Below are 19,717 nucleotides of genomic sequence, written 5' to 3' on the forward strand. Positions count from 1 at the left end.
CCTGCTCTCAGTTGAGAAGCACTGAGAATTTTGTACAATTTTATCCGTCCATAATTCATATATATATATATATATATATATATATATATATATATGTATATGCTGAACCTTCAGCCCTCTTACACGGGTATAGGTTGTCACATTGTGCTTCCATTCACAGACAGAACAAGCAATGATCCTGAAAATATTGGACATCAAAATGCAAAGAGTACAGGTAAACCGCTGTAAGCAGACCACCCAAATTTGTGGAGAAAAAAATTTGTCTTATGGGGTGAGGGTCCTTTTAAAGAACAAAAACTATAGAGTAGGCATGTAGAAATATCTAATTGAGTCAGTATGTAGAAAACACTAAAAATAGAGCAAATAATCAAGTCTCTTATTTATCAATTTACTTTTCCCAAAGCATGGCGCACACCTAATTCCCTGCCCCAAGCACTGCTCCCCATGTAACTTAGAGGCCCAACCAAAGGTATCCCTCTCATCCCTGGTCCCATTCTAGCTCCCTATCTCATTCATGGTCCCACAGCATTCCATCCTATTTCTGGTTCCCAGCATTACGCCCAACCCCCCCCCCCCCCCCCACCACCACCACCATGGCTCCCCTCTCATTTTTAGTCCCCACCATGGCTCCCTTCTCATTCTTAGTCCCCACCATGGCTCCCCTCTCATTCTTGGTCCCCACCATTGCTCCCCTTTCATTCTTAGTCTCCACCATGGCTCCCCTCTCATTCTTAGTCCCCACCATGGCTCCCCTTTCATTCTTAGTCCCCACCATGGCTCTCCTCTCATTCTTAGTCCCCACCATGGCTCCCCTCTCATTCTTAGTCCCCACCATGGCTCCCCTCTCATTCTTAGTCCCCACCATGGCTCCCCTCTCATTCTTAGTCCCCACCATGGCTCCCCTCTCATTCTTAGTCACCACCATGGCTCCCCTCTCATTCTTAGTCCCCACCATGGCTCCCCTCTCATTTTTAGTCCCCACCATGGCTCCCCTCTCATCCTTAGTCCCCACCATGGCTCCCCTCTCATTCTTATCCCCCACCATGGTTCCCCTCTCATTCTTAGTCCCCACCATGGCTCCCCTCTCATTCTTAGTCCCCACCATGGCTCCCCTCTCATTCTTAGTCCCCACCATGGCTTTCTCCTCTCATTCCTGGTCACCAGCATGGCTCCCTTTATAACGCTCTGTTCCCAACTTGGCTTCTCTCCCAAGTGCAGCATGATGTGGACTGCAACATCCAAGTCTTCCTCCTCCATCTATACAATGACGCTCGCTGGTGCTGGCAATTCTGCTCCTCTCATAGGTAAAATTAAGTGGCACTATGCTGGAGGCATCGCCACCTTGATGTCCCTTACAGGTCCCCTACTTCTTGCTCCAGTTTGGTGATGCAGCACGAGGCAGATCTGCATCTTATCTCCTATACAAAGGAGAGGGGATAAGATGTCTGATCATGGGCGTCCCGCTGCTGGAGACCCTCGCAATCTCACCTGCAGCCCCCCCTTTTCCGAGCTGCACAGAGCGAGGATCTCTGTGGCTGATGACGGGCGCTGCAGGGGACGGAGTATCGTGACGTCACGCCCCCTCAATGCAAGTGAATGGGAAGGGGCATGACGGCAAGACCCCCGCAATCAGACATCTTATCCCCAATCCTTTGGATAGGAGATAAGATGTCTAGGGGCAGAGTACCCCTTTTAAAAGTGGTCTTTTGGTTGGATAAGGGGGCAGTCTGCTTATAGAGTGGAAGCTTCCATAGACTGTAATTGGAGGAAATTTGGTTACAGAAAAAGAAGTCTAGATGAAAGAGAGTCTTCTTAAAGAAGACTCTCCAGCGTTCAGAACATTTAGTTCCAAACATTGGGTGTGGCCTTCGGGGGTTGCCACGCCCCGCTCGTGACATTCCGCCCCATCCCCTCACACCCCCTCCGATAGACTTGCATTTAGGGGGCGGGGCGGGAAATCAAGTTGCAAACCTGCACAATATTGAAGCTGATAATGTGTATAAAAAAGCCAACGGGAACCGCAGTGTTTGTTGAGTGATGTACAGATGGCGCAGACTCACGGATGATATGAAAGGATAAACCCGTTTACGCACAATTACTGCAGACGAGAGCGCCATAACCCAAGTGCATGGGGAGTCGCTTTCATCTGTCGCTTAACCCCTTGTGTCCTCCATGAAGCTCTGCAACATACGGTCCTGCTGCTCTCCGCCTGTCATCCTGAAGGGTAAACACGGCGCCGTTCATGGCAGACGTAATGATCCCGCTTCCCCATTAAGCCCGCCGCAGCATGCACAAATTGGACCTTACAAGATGATCAAACGCAGCCTTGCAAGTATCGGAGATCAAAGCCAGCGTCCCACCTGTTGTCTGCTATACAAATTACACCGCGACAACATTTACACTAGAAAAGAAATTTCATAGCGGCGTAAATCCTTTGTTGTGCGCTGTATGACTACGAGGGGGAAGCGGCAGAACAACAATTGGCTCTAATTACCATGACTGTCAACGCCGGGCTGTTCACTAAGCTTCAGCCTGCCCGAACTATCCCTACACTTGTTACCTGCAGACTCTCAAAGTACAAGTAACTGCACAGAGCTCTGGCATAACTACATCAAAAGAGTCAGAAACCGGCACTGAAGGACTAGTAATAGCCAAACACATACGGGACTCACTGGTGGGGTCACTGTGTACATACAATACTTATCCTGTACTGATCCTGAGTTATATCCTGTATGATACTCCAGAGCTGTACTCACTATTCTGCTGGTGAGGTCACTGTGTATATACATTACATTACTTATCCTGTACTGATCCTGAGTTATATCCTGTATTATACTCCAGAGCTGTACTCACTATTCTGCTGGTGAGGTCACTGTGTATATACATTACATTACTTATACTGTACTGATCCTGAGTTATATCCTGTATGATACTCCAGAGCTGTACTCACTATTCTGCTGGTGGGGTCACTGTGTACATACATTACATTACTTATCCTGTACTAATCCTGAGTTATCTCCTGTGTTATACTCCAGAGCTGTACTCACTATTCTGCTGGTGAGGTCACTGTGTACATACATTACATTACTTATCCTGTACTGATCCTGAGTTATACCCTGTATTATACTCCAGAGCTGTACTCACTATTCTGCTGGTGAGGTCACTGTGTACATACATTACATTACTTATCCTGTACTGATCCTGATTTATATCCTGTATTATACTCCAGAGCTGTACTCACTATTCTGCTGGTGAGGTCACTGTGTACATACATTACATTACTTATCCTGTACTGATCCTGAGTTATATCCTGTATTATACTCCAGAGCTGTACTCACTATTCTGCTGGTGAGGTCACTGTGTACATACATTACATTACTTATCCTGTACTGATCCTGAGTTATATCCTGTATTATACTCCAGAGCTGTACTCACTATTCTGCTGGTGAGGTCACTGTGTACATACATTACATTACTTATCCTGTACTGATCCTGAGTTATATCATGTATTATACTCCAGAGCTGTACTCACTATTCTGCTGGTGAGGTCACTGTGTACATACATTACATTACTTATCCTGTACTGATCCTGAGTTATATCATGTATTATACTCCAGAGCTGTACTCACTATTCTGCTGGTGAGGTCACTGTGTACATGCTTTACATTACTTATCCTGTACTGATCCTGAGTTATATCCTGTATTATACTCCAGAGCTGTACTCACTATTCTGCTAGTGAGGTCACTGTGTACATACATTACATTACTTATCCTGTACTGATCCTGAGTTATATCCTGTATGATACTCCAGAGCTGTACTCACTATTCTGCTGGTGAGGTCACTGTGTACATACATTACATTACTTATCCTGTACTGATCCTGAGTTATATCATGTATTATACTCCAGAGCTGTACTCACTATTCTGCTGGTGAGGTCACTGTGTACATGCTTTACATTACTTATCCTGTACTGATCCTGAGTTATATCCTGTATTATACTCCAGAGCTGTACTCACTATTCTGCTAGTGAGGTCACTGTGTACATACATTACATTACTTATCCTGTACTGATCCTGAGTTATATCCTGTATGATACTCCAGAGCTGTACTCACTATTCTGCTGGTGGGGTCACTGTGTACATACATTACATTACTTATCCTGTACTGATCCTGAGTTATCTCCTGTGTTATACTCCAGAGCTGTACTCACTATTCTGCTGGTGAGGTCACTGCGTACATACATTACATTACTTATCCTGTACTGATCCTGATTTATATCATGTATTATACTCCAGAGCTGTACTCACTATTCTGCTAGTGAGGTCACTGTGTACATACATTACATTACTTATCCTGTACTGATCCTGAGTTATATCCTGTATTATACTCCAGAGCTGTACTCACTATTCTGCTGGTGGGGTCACTGTGTACATACATTACATTACTTATCCTGTACTGATCCTGAGTTATATCCTGTATTATACCCCAGAGCTGCACTCACTATTCTGCTGGTGAGGTCACTGTGTACATACATTACATTACTTATCCTGTACTGATCCTGAGTTATATCCTGTATTATACTTCAGAGCTGTACTCACTATTCTGCTGGTGAGGTCACTGTGTACATACATTACATTACTTATCCTGTACTGATCCTGAGTTATATCCTGTATTATACTCCAGAGCTGTACTCACTATTCTGCTGGTGAGGTCACTGTGTACATACATTGCATTACTTATCCTGTACTGATCCTGAGTTATATCCTGTATTATACTCCAGAGCTGTACTCACTATTCTGCTGGTGAGGTCACTGTATAGATACATTACATTACTTATCCTGTACTGATCCTGAGTTATATCCTGTATTGTACTCCAGAGCTGTACTCACTATTCTGCTGGTGAGATCACTGCGTACGTACATACATTACATTACTTATCCTGTACTGATCCTGAGTTATATCCTGTATTATACTCCAGAGCTGTACTCACTATTCTGCTGGTGGGGTCACTGTGTATATACATTACATTACTTATCCTGTACTGATCCTGAGTTATATCCTGTATTATACTCCAGAGCTGTATTCACTATTCTGCTGGTGAGGTCACTGTGTACATACATTACATTACTTATCCTGTACTGATCCTGAGTTATATCATATATTATATACTCCAGAGCTGTACTCACTAGTATGCTGGTGGGGTCATTGTGTACATACATTACATAACAACCTGCACTGATCAGAAGGTGTATCCTGTATTATACTCCAGAGCTGTACTTATTATGGAGCAGTACTAAGCTGTGTAAGCTGTAATTTGATCCCACAGTGAAGCTGTTTATTTATTTACATTCACTTAAACCATTGTCTTTTGAAAACGTTGCTTACAGTCTGACATTAAGAAAGTTTGTAATATATCTTAATAAAGATAAGTACTTCTTTGTCATCATAGCAAGCATTTCCCACTCCCTCCATACTAAACTTTCAATGATACGAAAACATTTCTGTCCTGTGTTTACAAGACAAACCAGAAGTTTACTGAGAGATTAAATTACATATTGCCAATAAAAGTCTACTGAGAGGGGAGAGGTGTTGAATGAAATGAACATAAGAGTGAATTCAGAGAGCAGTGGCAGAGAGAGTGTCCACACACACAGACTACAACATGAAAACTAAGTGTTAGAGCTCACCTTAGGGCTTAACTAGCAGCTGAGACTAATAATTACTGCTCTATAATGGCATCCATGCTGCTACTGCTTCTTAGTGTATGTATAAACACATAGAAGAGCATGATCCTCTGGTGTAAGTGTCTGTATAAAGTGAGTAAGCTCCATGTACCACAGTATATGTCAGCATCCTCTTCTTGGCAGGATGCCAATATACAGCTGTGATGTACTGCCTAAATGCTGCGTCGACACTAGGTGGCACTATCACTATATTATCTGCCAACCTTGAGCCTATTAATGTCTTGAAGATGCCTTTACAGTTAAATACTGTGGTAGACTACGTGGGTTACAACTGACTTTAACTGTGAGCACTTCATAACTAGTGGTGCACCGAAATGGACATTTTTGGCTGATACCTCAACTGACCCCAAACTAGGGATGTAAGAAAAAATCGATTTGCGCGATTTTTTCCTTTGGCGATACTGAATCGATTCAAAATATTTTTGAATCGATTCTTTTAGGGATGTGGAATTTGTATCTCCTGACGCCCGGAACAGCATGTCCCGGGCATCAGGAGATACAAGCTCCACATTTGTGGAGCAGGGCAGGCCGGATCTGACGCAGCGTCGTTCTGGGTGTATGGAGCGGGCTCCGATTCGTGCCCGCTCCGTACTCTGCGACCCCCGGCTGATTTCAGTAGCCGGGGGCCGCTGATGCATCAACGCCGATAGTATCCAGAATGTGGTGCTCTGCATTGTGTATGGAGCGGGCTCCCGACTCGTGCCCGCTCCATACTCTGCAGCCCCCGGCTGTTCTCAGTAGCCGGGGGCCGCCGCTAATAGCCAGCATGCGGCTGGCCGCGGCTGGCTATTAAAGGAGTAGTCCAGCGCGCACTTTTCTCGTTTTATCCCGTCCGGGCTGCAAAATAAAAGAAAACACACTTTCTCTTACCTGCCAAGGAGTCCCCGGAGCTCCGGTACACTCCAGTACAGGTGTTCGGTCCCCGGACTGTATTCTTCTTACTTCCTGTTAGCCCGGCACGTCACACGGAGCTTCAGCCTATCACCGGCAGCAGCAATGTCCCGCCTCTGCTGGTGATAGGCTGAAGCTCCGTGTGACATGTCGGGCTAACAGGAAGTAAGAAGAATACAGCCCGGGGACCGAACACCTGTAGCGGAGTGTACCGGAGCTCCGGGGGCTCGTTGGCAGGTAAGAGAAAGTGTGTTTTCTTTTATTTTGCAGCCCGGACGGGACAAAATGAGAAAAGTGCGCGTTGGACTACTAGATCGCCGCTGTGAAAGCTGACGTCTATTGGGATCTATGAATGCTCCCTGGGGGGCGATGTATCGGGATATATCGTGATGTATCGTCACCTAGACGGTATCACGATATATCGGGATATATCGAATCGCCACACTGGTATCGCGATTCGAATCGTATCGCCAAATATTTTGAATCGATTCAGTATCGCCAAAGGAAAAAATCGCGCAAATCGATTTTTCCTTACATCCCTAGTTTGGGGTCAGTTGAGGTATCAGCCAAAAATGTCCATTTCAGTGCACCACTAGTTATGAAGTGCTCACAGTTAAAGTCAGTTGTAACCCACGTAGTCTACCACAGTATTTAACTGTAAAGGCATCTTCAAGACATTAATAGGCTCAAGGTTGGCAGATAATATAGTGATAGTGCCACCTAGTGTCGACGCAGCATTTAGGCAGTACATCACAGCTGTATATTGGCATCCTGCCAAGAAGAGGATGCTGACATATACTGTGGTACATGGAGCTTACTCACTTTATACAGACACTCACACCAGAGGATCATGCTCTTCTATGTGTTTATACATACACTAAGAAGCAGTAGCAGCATGGATGTCATTATAGAGCAGTAATTATTAGTCTCAGCTGCTAGTCAAGCCCTAAGGTGAGCTCTAACACTTAGTTTTCATGTTGTAGTCTGTGTGTGTGGACACTCTCTCTGCCACTGCTCTCTGAATTCACTCTTATGTTCATTTCATTCAACACCTCTCCCCTCTCAGTAGACTTTTATTGGCAACATGTAATCTAATCTCTCAGTAAACTTCTGGTTTGTCTTGTAAACACAGGACAGAAATGTTTTCGTATCATTAAAAGTTTAGTATGGAGGGAATGGGAAATGCTTGCTATGATGACAAAGAAGTACTTATCTTTATTAAGATATATTACAAACTTTCTTAATGTCAGACTGTAAGCAACGTTTTCAAAAGACAATGGTTTAAGTGAATGTAAATAAATAAACAGCGATTCACACCCCTACCCCAAACTACAACACCCAGCACGTTGTAATATAGAGCAGCGATATGCAACCTTTGGCTATGTAGCTGGTGCAGCAGTACATCTCCCAGCAGGTAATGACAATTACCAACAATGCATAAGGGGCAGTAAAAGTTTATGTACTGCTATAGTATAGCCTTTGGCTGTCAGGATATGCTGGGTGTTGTAGTTCTGCATGGGCTGCAGAGCCACAGGTTGATGATCTGTGCACTATAGCAGTACCGGCACAATGTTTATTCATGTGTTACTGCCAGGAACTATAGTGCAGTGATCTGTAGCCTATAATACTGCCCCGTTGTAAAAAAAAAAAAAAAAAAGAACTTCATTTAAATTTGTCCTTTCTTTTTTATTTTTACAGCCCCCTCCAGTTCAGCAACAGGTCCTTCAGCCACAATCTCACCACAGCTCAGCTCCACCTCCCTATATGACCATCATTATGGCAGGTCCTTCAGCCACAATCTCACCACAGCTCAGCCCCACCTACCCTATATGACCATCATTATGGCAGGTCCTTCAGCCACAATCTCACTACAGCTCAGCCATCCCCCCCCCCCACCCTATATGACCATCATTATGGCAGGTCCTTCAGCCACAATCTCACCACAGCTCAGCCATCCCCCCCCCACCCTATATGACCATCATTATGGCAGGTCCTTCAGCCACAATCTCACCACAGCTCAGCCATCCCCCCCCCACCCTATATGACCATCATTATGGCAGGTCCTTCAGCCACAATCTCACTACAGCTCAGTCCCACCTACCCTATATGACCATCATTATGGCAGGTCCTTCAGCCACAATCTCACCACAGCTCAGCCATCCCCCCCCCACCCTATATGACCATCATTATGGCAGGTCCTTCAGCCACAATCTCACTACAGCTCAGTCCCACCTACCCTATATGACCATCATTATGGCAGGTCCTTCAGCCACAATCTCACCACAGCTCAGTCCCACCTACCCTATATGACCATCATTATGGCAGGTCCTTCAGCCACAATCTCACCACAGCTCAGTCCCACCTACCCTATATGACCATCATTATGGCAGGTCCTTCAGCCACAATCTCACCACAGCTCAGCCATCCCCCCCCCACCCTATATGACCATCATTATGGCAGGTCCTTCAGCCACAATCTCACTACAGCTCAGTCCCACCTACCCTATATGACCATCATTATGGCAGGTCCTTCAGCCACAATCTCACCACAGCTCAGTCCCACCTACCCTATATGACCATCATTATGGCAGGTCCTTCAGCCACAATCTCACTACAGCTCAGCCATCCTGCTGTTTCTGCCCAAGGTAAGTGGTCTGTCAGTTTCGCCCCGACCCCAGACATTTTTGATGCATTTTTTCCTTTCTGTGCAATGCTGATAACCCCTATTTCGAACAATAGCTTTCAGTGTCCATAATTTCATGCATTTATAGTCATAACACACTTACATGTAAAAGTGGTGCTCATCTTTTAGGCCACAGGCGGCTTCCTCCCTGCAGCCACTAGAGGCCTGGATTGTCTTTCTTTCTGATGCACACGCGTAGGATGATGTGCTTCACGAAGGAAGAGATGCTCCAAGCTTTCAGTGGTTGCAGACAGGAAGGAAGGTTCCTATGGTCTGAAAAATGAGTCCATGCCAAGAAGACGCCAGAGGAGACAAAAAAAAAAAAAAGGTGATTATGTGTTTTTTTTTATTTTTTATCTTAGGGAGGGGGAACAAAATTGTGAGCCAGTCTTCAGGGCAGAAACTACCTACTGGGGTCTATCTTCAGACAAAACTTAACTACTAGAGGCCTATTTGCAGGGGGGAAACTAATTGTTGGGAACCTATATACCCGGGGCTATCTACACTTAACCACTCAGATCAGAGAAGACGTCACCTGTGAGTCACTGGATGTGTATGCCCCTTCTATAAGGGTTAAAAAAAAAGAGCTCGAAAAATAAATATTGGGCTGAAAACCATAGAAGAAATGTGAGAAAACAGTCACACACAGGTACAGACACTATATTACGAACTACACTAACTTTACAGCCCCTGTAGCATAGTAAAATAAAAATAAAATCCTGGAATACCCCTTTAAAGGGGTACTCCGGCCCCAAGACATCTTATCCCCTATCCAAAGGATAGGGGATAAGATGTCTGATCACGGGGGTCTCGCCGCTGGGGACCCCCGCAATCTAGCATGCAGCACCCACCTGTGAACACTGCACGAAGCACTGGAGGCTCCAAGTCTTATGCCTCCCGAACACGGGGACGGAGTATCGTGACATCACTCCCCGCCCCCCTCGATGCAAGTCTATGGGAGGGGGCGTAACGCCATACAATCCATGTCCAGAAATGTGCAATATGGCCCAACTATAGAGTTCATACCTTGAGTGATTATCTTAAAGGGATACTCCGATGGAAAACCTTTATTTTTTTTTTTTTTATTTTTTTTACATCAACTGGTGCCAGAAAGTTAAACAGATTTGTAAATGACTTCTATAAAAAAATCTTAATCCTTCCAGTACTTATTAACGGCTGTATACTACAGAGGAAATGCTTTTCTTTTTGGATTTCTCTTCTGACACTACCACAGTGCTCTCTGCTGATGTCTGCTGTCCATTTTAGGAACTGTCCAGAGAAGCATGTGTTTGCTATGGGGATATACTCCTGCTCTGGACAGTTCCTAAAATTGACAGAGGTGTCAGCAGAGAGCACTGTGGTCGTGACAGAAGAGAAATCCAAAAAGAAAAGCATTTCCTCTGTAGTATACAGCCACTAATAAGTACTGGAAGGATTAAGATTTTTTTTTATAGAAGTAATTTACAAATCTGTTTAGCTTTCTGGCACCAGTTGATTTTAAAAAAAACTAAATATATGTTTTCCACCGGATAACCCCTTTAATAATCCTGGCTATGTAGTATATCAAAGTTTGGCAAAGCTATTCCTCGTTCCCCAGATGGTGCACACTAAATTTCATATTTCAGCCTGGGACGATTCCTCCCCCATATGAACTAATATAAAATTCTTTGCAATTTGTTAAACCAGGCTTGTGGGATCCATACCAGGGAAGCGTTGAGATAAATCCAAACCTGGGGCAATATTATCATTTTTATCAGCGACATACGTTCCGCCATTGATAAGATAAGTTTAGCCCATATTTCAATTTCATTTTCTATTCTCCTAACCATAGGCTTAAGATTATGCTTTGAGTATTTATTGGGATCTGCTGTCATAGTGACCCCCAAATAGTCCAGCCCCCTTCCTTCACCTATAATTTTAAACAGAATCTCTGCCAGTTGGGTCGAGATGGGGAGAATAAAGGATTTACCCCAATTTATCTCCAGTCCTGATTGGTAGCCATTGTCTGAAAAGGCCTTAAGAATTTTCGGGGCGGTTGTGACCGAGCCCTGTACAAACATAAGCAGATGGTCGGCATAAAGTAAAATTCGACATTCCTTGTCTATATGGATGAACCCTTTGATCCTCTCTGGCTATCTAATCAAAATCACCAAAGGCTCTATATAGAGAGCAAAAAGCAGAGGGGACAATGGACTCCCTTGTCGGGTCACCCTGGATATTTCGAACCCCCCAGAATGTGACCTACCCAGTGAGATACATGCTTTGGGCGCACAATATAATAACCAAATCCATCTAATAAATGTCTCGTCCAACACAAAAGCCCTGAGGGCAGTCCATAGGTACCTCCACTCCACCCTGTCAAATACTTTAGTAGCATCAAGAGACATGATGGAGTGGAGCTCCCCCTCCCCTCTCTGTACACCCAAGAACGCCCTCTTAATGTTTGTGAATAGTGTTATTGGGGGATGAAACCGGTCTGATCCTCTGTTATCAGCCCATCGATAACTCTACTCAATCTTTTAGTAAAAAAAATGTTGACATCTGAGTTCAAAAGGGATATTGGCCGATATGACTCCACTTTGGAAGGGTCTTTATTTAAAAAAAATCTAAACAATGTAGGCCGCCATCATAGATTTTGGGAGACTACATCCCTTAAAGGATTCATTAAGTATTTCTAGCATTATTGGGGCCAACGCGTCAGAAAATCTTTTATTAACCCCTGAAGGGTAGACCGCCCGGGCCTGGAGAGGATCTAACTGGAGCTTTTGAATAGTAGACCCGATCAACCCCAAAGAAATAGGATAGTTCATGATCACAACCCCTTCCTAAGTGGCCCTAGCTAGTCCTAACCCTTTTTAGAAGGGTTAGGACTAGCTATGGCCACTTTGGAAGGGGTTGAGATCCTGAACTCTCCTATTTCTTTGGGGGTGATCTGGTCTGCTATTCAAACAGCTCCGGTTAGATCCTCTCCAGGCCCGGGCGGTCTACCCTTCAGGGGTTTATAAAAGATTTTCTGACGGACGTGTTGGCCCCAATAATGCTAGAAATAATTAATGAATCCTGCTGTTTTGAGACGTAGAGCCTAGTGAAAAAGTCCGAGAAGACTTTCTCCACCTCCTCTGGATCATGGGTTACAATCCTCTGTTCATTCTGAATGGAGAAGATCAGTTTTCTATTTCCCTGTGCGTTCACTAACCTCGCTAGCATCGTATTTCGTTTACCCCCTTCAGAGAAGTATTTATATCCTGCAAAAAATTGTTTGTTTTGGGCTTTCTCAAATAATCTTGGGCTACTTTTAATTTCCCCAAATTTACTGAATCTGGCTTAGACCTAAGGGACTTCTCCGCCTCCTCTACTATTTTAAGCAACTCATTTTCCTATTGCTTTAAAGGGTACCCAGGCCCCAAGACATCTTATCCCCTATCCAAAGGATAGGGCATAAGATGTCTGATCGCGGGAGTCCCACCACTGGGGACCCCCGCAATCTAGCATGCAGCACCCCCCTGTTAGCATTGCAGGAAGTGCTGGGGGCTCTCAGTGTTATGCCTTCCGATCACGGGGATGGAGTGACATCACGAGTCCGTCCACGTGTGACGTCAGGCCCCGCCCCCTCAATGCAAGTCTATGGGAGGAGGCGTTACGCCCCCTACCATAGACTTGTATTGAGGGGGCGGGGAGTGATGTCACGATAGTCCGTCCCCATGTTCGGGAGGCATAAGACTTGGAGCCTCCAGTGCTTCCTGCAGTGCTCATAGGGGGGTGCTGCATGCTAGATTGCGGGGGTCACTTGATGTAGGTGATATTAATTAATTAAAGGGGTACTCCGCCCTAAGACATCGTATCCCCTGTCCAAAGGATAGGGGATAAGATGTCTGATCACGGGGGTCCCGCAGCTGGATAGGGGATAAGATGTCTTGGGGCCGGAGTACCCCTTTAAAAGGGTATTCCAGGATTTTTTTTTTATTTGATTATGCTACAGAGGCTGTAAAGTTAGTGTAGTTCATAATATAGTGTCTGTACCTGTAAGTGACGGTTTTCTCACAATTCTTCTGTGATTTTCACACCACTATTTATTTTTAACAGCATACAAAATGACTGTTGTCTCAGATTTTTCCCAGGTTGCAATGCGGCCGAGACCTGACATCACTAGTCAGCTGATGACAGGGAGCCTGTCTGCTTCAATGGGTGGAGCGATCGCTTGGTGGGAGAGGGATCAATCTGCGACTAATGCAACAGCTGTAGGCACCCTGATTGAAAACCACAGGTCTTTTGAATGGATGCTGCTCATTTATGTTTCAATGGGTGGGGTAGCTGATGTGTGGGAGGGAGAAAGATGTTATTGTGGGATTTGTAGTCAAAAAAAGAAAAGTCAAACAGGAAATACCAGTTCACAAAAAGCTAGCCACAGTGTTATGGTAATCTCACAACATAGCCATTTAGCCCCAAGACAAGTGCAGATCCTTCCTAAGCATGTCCATTACTGTCTGCCAGGTACATACTAAAATCACCTTATGGTGGAGAACCCCTTTAAGTTGTGAGGTTGTGTATAGTGAACAAAGTACAGTCTAAACTGGTTAAATAGTGCCGACCCCTGCTGTTTGAACAGGACACATGAGAACTAAGCAGGAACAAGAATGCCATCATTTGCTGAAAGCAAGCAAAGATCTTAAACATAAAAGCAAAACTAAGAATGTATCCCCTAGTTAGATCAGACCCTCCTACACAAGACACAGGGGTGTAGAACTGAGAAAATGCCCCGCTCACAGGATACAGCAAACTAACCCGATCCAACAACTGCAGTACCTCCAGCCGCCATAGATCAGGCGGAGTCAGCATAAAAGCAGCACAAGAGCTCACGCTGCACTCGATATATATCTGAGCTGTACAGGAGCCAAACAGAAGCCGGAATCTCACCGCTCTCCATCACCGTAATGGCAGAATATACAATAGGAACATTAAGTGGCTGTAAATAGCGGAGTCTATAATAACATCTCTACTGATGTATGAATGCGGGAAGAGCTGACGAAAGAGACGTAATACATCACAGCGCAACAACAGCAGTCAGTCCGCACTGAGAGGACATGTACACAGAGAGGAGCAGTGTATATTATTCTACATAGGAGGCAGTGTTATAGTAGTTATATTCTTGTATATAGGAGTAGTATTATAGTAGTTATATTCTTGTATATAGGAGGAGTATTATAGTAGTTATATTCTTGTATATAGGAGCAGTATTATAGTAGTTATATTCTTGTATATAGGAGCAGTATTATAGTAGTTATATTCTTGTATATAAGAGCAGTATTATAGTAGTTATATTCTTCTATATATGAGCAGTATTATAGTAGTTATATTCTTGTATATAGGAGCAGTATTATAGTGGTTACATTATTGTATATAGGAGCAGTATTATAGTAGTTATATTCTTGTATATAGGAGGAGTATTATAGTAGTTATATTCTTGTATATAGGAGGAGTATTATAGTAGTTATATTCTTGTATATAGGGAGCAGTATTATAGTAGTTATATTCTTGTATATAGGAGGCAGTATTATAGTAGTTATATTCTTGTATATAGGAGCAGTATTATAGTAGTTATATTCCTGTATATAGGAGCAGTATTATATTAGTTATATTCTTGTACATAGAATCAATATTATAGTAGTTATATTCTTGTATATAGGAGTAGTATTATAGTAGTTATATTCTTGTATATAGGAGCAGTATTATAGTAGTTATATTCTTGTATATAGGAGGAGTATTATAGTAGTTATATTCTTGTATATAGGAGGAGTATTATAGTAGTTATATTCTTGTATATAGGAGCAGTATTATAGTAGTTATATTCTTGTATATAGGAGGCAGTATTATAGTAGTTATATTCTTGTATATAGGAGCAGTATTATAGTAGTTATATTCTTGTATATAGGAGCAGTATTATAGTAGTTATATTCTTGTATATAGGAGCAGTATTATAGTAGTTATATTCTTGTATATAGGAGCAGTATTATAGTAGTTATATTCTTGTATATAGGAGCAGTATTATAGTAGTTATATTCTTGTATATAGAGCAGTATTATAGTAGTTATATTCTTGTATATAGGAGCAGTATTATAGTAGTTATATTCTTGTACATATTGATAATAATATAGAAGCTATGTTCTAGTACATAGAGGTTGAAGTATATTATAAAAAAATAATGACACCTGATCCACTAAAGATGATTACAGAAGCCTTTAAATACATTTGCAATTCCCCGCACTAGTATTACACTATAGAGGGGATGAAGCTTTGTATCTTACCGTCATTCAAATCTTGTAGAAGGTTTTCTTGGCAGGAAAAGTCCAGCTTCACCTTGATATAGACGGTGAAAGTTGCAGTTTTTCCAGGTTTCAGCGGCAGCTGGGAAACCGTCTCCTCAAGGTCCCAAATCAGGAAATCACCATAAAGTTTTTCTGAAAAGTTCATTAACAGATTAACAGTTAACAGATGAAGAATAACGTATCACTGGAAAAATATCTATATATATATATATGGATTTTTGTGTCTTTTTATCACCTAATTAATTTTACAAAAATGTTTAAATGTTTTTACTGTTTACTAAGTGGGGGAGCATCTATCATAGCATGGACAGAGAAAGAAAGAGAGACAGAGACTGCATCTCCCTCCTCCCTATTTGTTCTATCTAGTGTTTTAATACATTAATTTTTTTTTATTTTTTTTTTTACTTTTTGTGATTCAGGAGGATTTTGAGCATTTCCAAGGCTCCTGCAGGCCGAGTAAATGAAGGTGAAGACCAAGCTACTGAAATGTATTTAAAGGGGTACTCACATTTGGAAAACATTTTTTTCAAATCAATTGGTGCCAGAAAGTTAAACAGATTTGTAAATGACTTCTATTATAAAATCTTAATCCTTCCAGTACTTATTAGTGGCTGTATACTACAGAGCAAATTCTTTTCTTTTTGGATTACCTTTCTTTCTGCCCACAGTGCTCTCTGCTGACACCTCTGTCCATGTCAGGAACTGTCCAGAGCAGGAGAAAATCCCCATAGCAAACCTATACTGCTCTGGACAGTTCCTGATATGGAAAAAGGTGTCAGCAGAGAGCACAATAGTCTGACTGGAAAGAACTAAACTACTTGTAGAATACAGCAGATGATAAATACTGGAGGTTTAAGAATTTTAAACAGAAGTAATTTACAAATCTGTACAGCTTTCTGGCACTAGTAGATTTGAAGAAAAAAAATAATTTCCACCGGAGTACCCCTTTAAGCGCAATTTGCACAGTAATATATAAATATATATATATATATATATATATATATATATATATATATTTATTTTTTATTTTTTTCATTATTTTTTTTAAATAAAAGATAAAAAATTAAAAAAATATTAAAACATAGTAAATATTTTCCTGACGCCTCTCATCACGCTTGCTTTCTCTAAGTAAACTTTATACAATTTTAAGGCTGTTTCCATTTTTTGTCTCTTTTTCAACATTGGTGATGCTGTTGCAAAACTAGAACTCCCAGCATGCCCAGACAGACTGTGCAGCTGATTGCCCGTGCCAGAAGTTAAAGTTCTGCAACAACTCTAGAGCTACAGGATAGGGAGTGTTGCTGTACTGTAATACAGTCCACACAGTGGACTACAACTCCCAGCATGCCCAAGAAAGCCTACAGCTGTTATAGGAGGAGTTGTAGCTTTGCAAAAGCTGGAGAGAGCTTGGGAAACACTGCTCTACGGAAATACAGTCCAGCAGGTGGCAGTATAGAGTTTACTTCTTGCAGGCCCAATGGTGAGCAGGACTTTTTATGCAGCTCTGGATGTGAGTGGGATAGAGTAATGCATAAAGGGGTACTCCGATGGAAAACTTTTTTTTTAAATGAACTGGTGCCAGAAAGTTAAACAGTAGAGATGAGCGATTCGATTAGTCACAAACTTCTCGGCTCGGCAGTTGCTGACTTTTCCTGCATAAATTAGTTCAGCTTTCCGGTGGGCTGGAAAAGGTGGATACAGTCCTAGGAAAGAGTCTCCTAGGACTGTATCCACCTTTTCCAGCCCACGGGAGCACTGGAAAGCTGAACTAATTTATGCAGGAAAAGTCATCAACTGCCGAGCCGAGAAGTTCGTGACGAATCGAATTTACTTTAAGTTCACTCATCTCTATTAAACAGATTTGTAAATTTCTTCTATTAAAAAAAATCTTTATCCTTCCAGTACTTATTAGCAGCTGTATGCTACAGAGGAAATTCTTTTCTTTTTGGATTTCTTTTTTGTCTTGTCCACAGTGCTCTCTGCTGACACCTCTGTCTGTGTCAAGAACTGTCCAGAGCAGCATAGGTTTGCTATGGGGATTTTCTCCTGCTATGGACAGTTCCTGATAAGGGCATCAGGTGTCAGCAGAGAGCACTGTGGACAGGACAAAAAAAGAAATAAAAAAAATATTAAAAAAAAAAGAATTTCCTCTGTAGCATACAGCTGCTAAAAAGTACTGGAAGGATAAATATTTTTTTTTTAAAGAAGTAATTTACAAATCTGTTTAACTTTCTGGCACCAGGTGATTTAAAAAAAATTTTCCACTGGAGTACCCCTTTAATACTTTAAACAAACTTTAGACTGAAAATCAATTTTAAGAAAAGATGTGAAGTAAAAGTTATGGTGATACTGAAAAATGAGACAAAATGCCGCAATCTGCTCACAGACGAAGGTTTGGCGTCTCTGCCTTATACTTCACAATGGGTTTATACAATAGAGATAATATTCTTTTTTGGGAGCCTGTGAACTTGCGAAAAATGAAGGACGCCTTGTCCAGGCGAATCATGTAAATCGACTAAGCGCGCATCGATTCGGCGTGCAGCCGGTCGCTAATGCGCCAATTAGAGGAGAGAGCGGCGTTCTGTTTGGAAATCCATCAGGCTTGCTCCATTCGCTTTATGCCGGGGCTCCGAACCAGGAGTAAGCGTATGCACGAGACAGGATAATAGCGGAGAAGAAGCGACCGTCTCATAACATGTTCCTTCTTATAAAGATCATACGCAACCTGCAAAAACAGCTCTGCCGGAGAATTAAAGGGGTATTCCAGGAAAAAACTTTTTTTTATATATATATCAACTGGCTCCAGGAAGTTAAACAGATTTGTAAATTACTTCTCTTAAAAAAAAAAAAAAAAAAACGTAATCCTTTCAGTACTTATGAGCTGCTGAGGTTGAGTTGTTCTTTTCTGTCTGATGACACATGTCTCGGGAACCGCCCAGTTTAGAAGCAAATCCCCATAGCAAACATCTTCCACTCTGTGCAGTTCCCGAGACAAGCAGAGATGTCAGCAGAGAGCACTGTTGCCAGACAGAAAAGAACAACTCAACTTCAGCAGCTGATAATTATTGGAAGGATTAAGACTTTTTTTTTTTAATAGAAGTAATTTACAAATCTGTTTAACTTTCTGGAGCCAGTTGATATAAAAAAAAAAAAAATAAATAAAAAAGTTTTCTTTCCTGGAATACCCCTTTAATGTCCTATTCATATACCGAATGGTACCGCTACAGTGATGTCACCGAGCCGCAAGAATCACACGTCGCCATACGTACCCTACAGCAGTGTTTTCCAACCAGTGTGCCTCCAGCTGTTGCAAAACTACAACTCTCAGCATGCCCGGACAGCCTTTGGCTGTCCGGGCATGCTGGGAGTTGTAGTTTTCCAACAGCTGGAGGCGCACTGGTTGAGAAACATTGACCTACAGGGTAGCTACTACCTAGAGGTGGCAGTAGAAAGGTATTTCTCTATCTACATTTATCTACATCTATCTAATTTACATATTTATTTCCCATAAAGCACTGCCTGGAAGGGTCAGGCCTTAACCTACAGCAGTGAAAGCCTTTGGCTCTCCCGGCATGCTGGGAGTTGTAGTTTTGCAACAGCTGTAGGCACGCTGGTTGGGAAACACGACATCAGAAACTTAGATGTGCGAAAAGAAACATTGCTTATAATAATAATGGAACCTGAAAAGTGTATATGAGATGGGTGTGTATATATTATTTATATATATGTATATCCATAAATATAAACAAGCCCCTCCCATAATTCCTGAAAATAAAAATGCTCCTCCCAAAATTCATGAATAAAAAAGCCCCTCCCATAATTATAAAGATGCCAGGATTTTATGATTTTTTTAATTTATTTTATTTATATTGGGTTATATTGGCTGTAAAGTTAGTGTCGTTCGTAATATAGTGTCTGTACCTGTGTTTCATGTAGGTCTAGCAATTCTTATGTGATCTTTGCCCCGATGAGGGCTGCCAGTGGGTGGGGTGGCTGTTGTGTAGGAGGGAGAAAAGTGACCTCACAATGACAAACAAGGGATCCTGGGACTTGTAGTTGGAGGGAGTGAACTCCGA

General features: G+C 42.4%; 1 protein-coding gene across 1 annotated transcript in view; it reads right to left on the bottom strand.

The window, feature by feature from the left end:
* TRAPPC9 (trafficking protein particle complex subunit 9) overlaps positions 1–19,717 on the bottom strand; it is a 602,485-nt gene that overhangs the window by 431,404 nt on the left and 151,364 nt on the right. Inside the window, exon 16 of the mRNA XM_056522817.1 lies at positions 15,621–15,773. Within this exon, the coding sequence (XP_056378792.1) occupies positions 15,621–15,773 (153 nt within the window). The remainder of the gene's footprint in view (positions 1–15,620; positions 15,774–19,717) is intronic.

This window comes from Hyla sarda, chromosome 5, assembly GCF_029499605.1.
Source record: "Hyla sarda isolate aHylSar1 chromosome 5, aHylSar1.hap1, whole genome shotgun sequence".
In the NCBI taxonomy this organism is placed as follows: Eukaryota; Metazoa; Chordata; class Amphibia; order Anura; family Hylidae; genus Hyla; species Hyla sarda.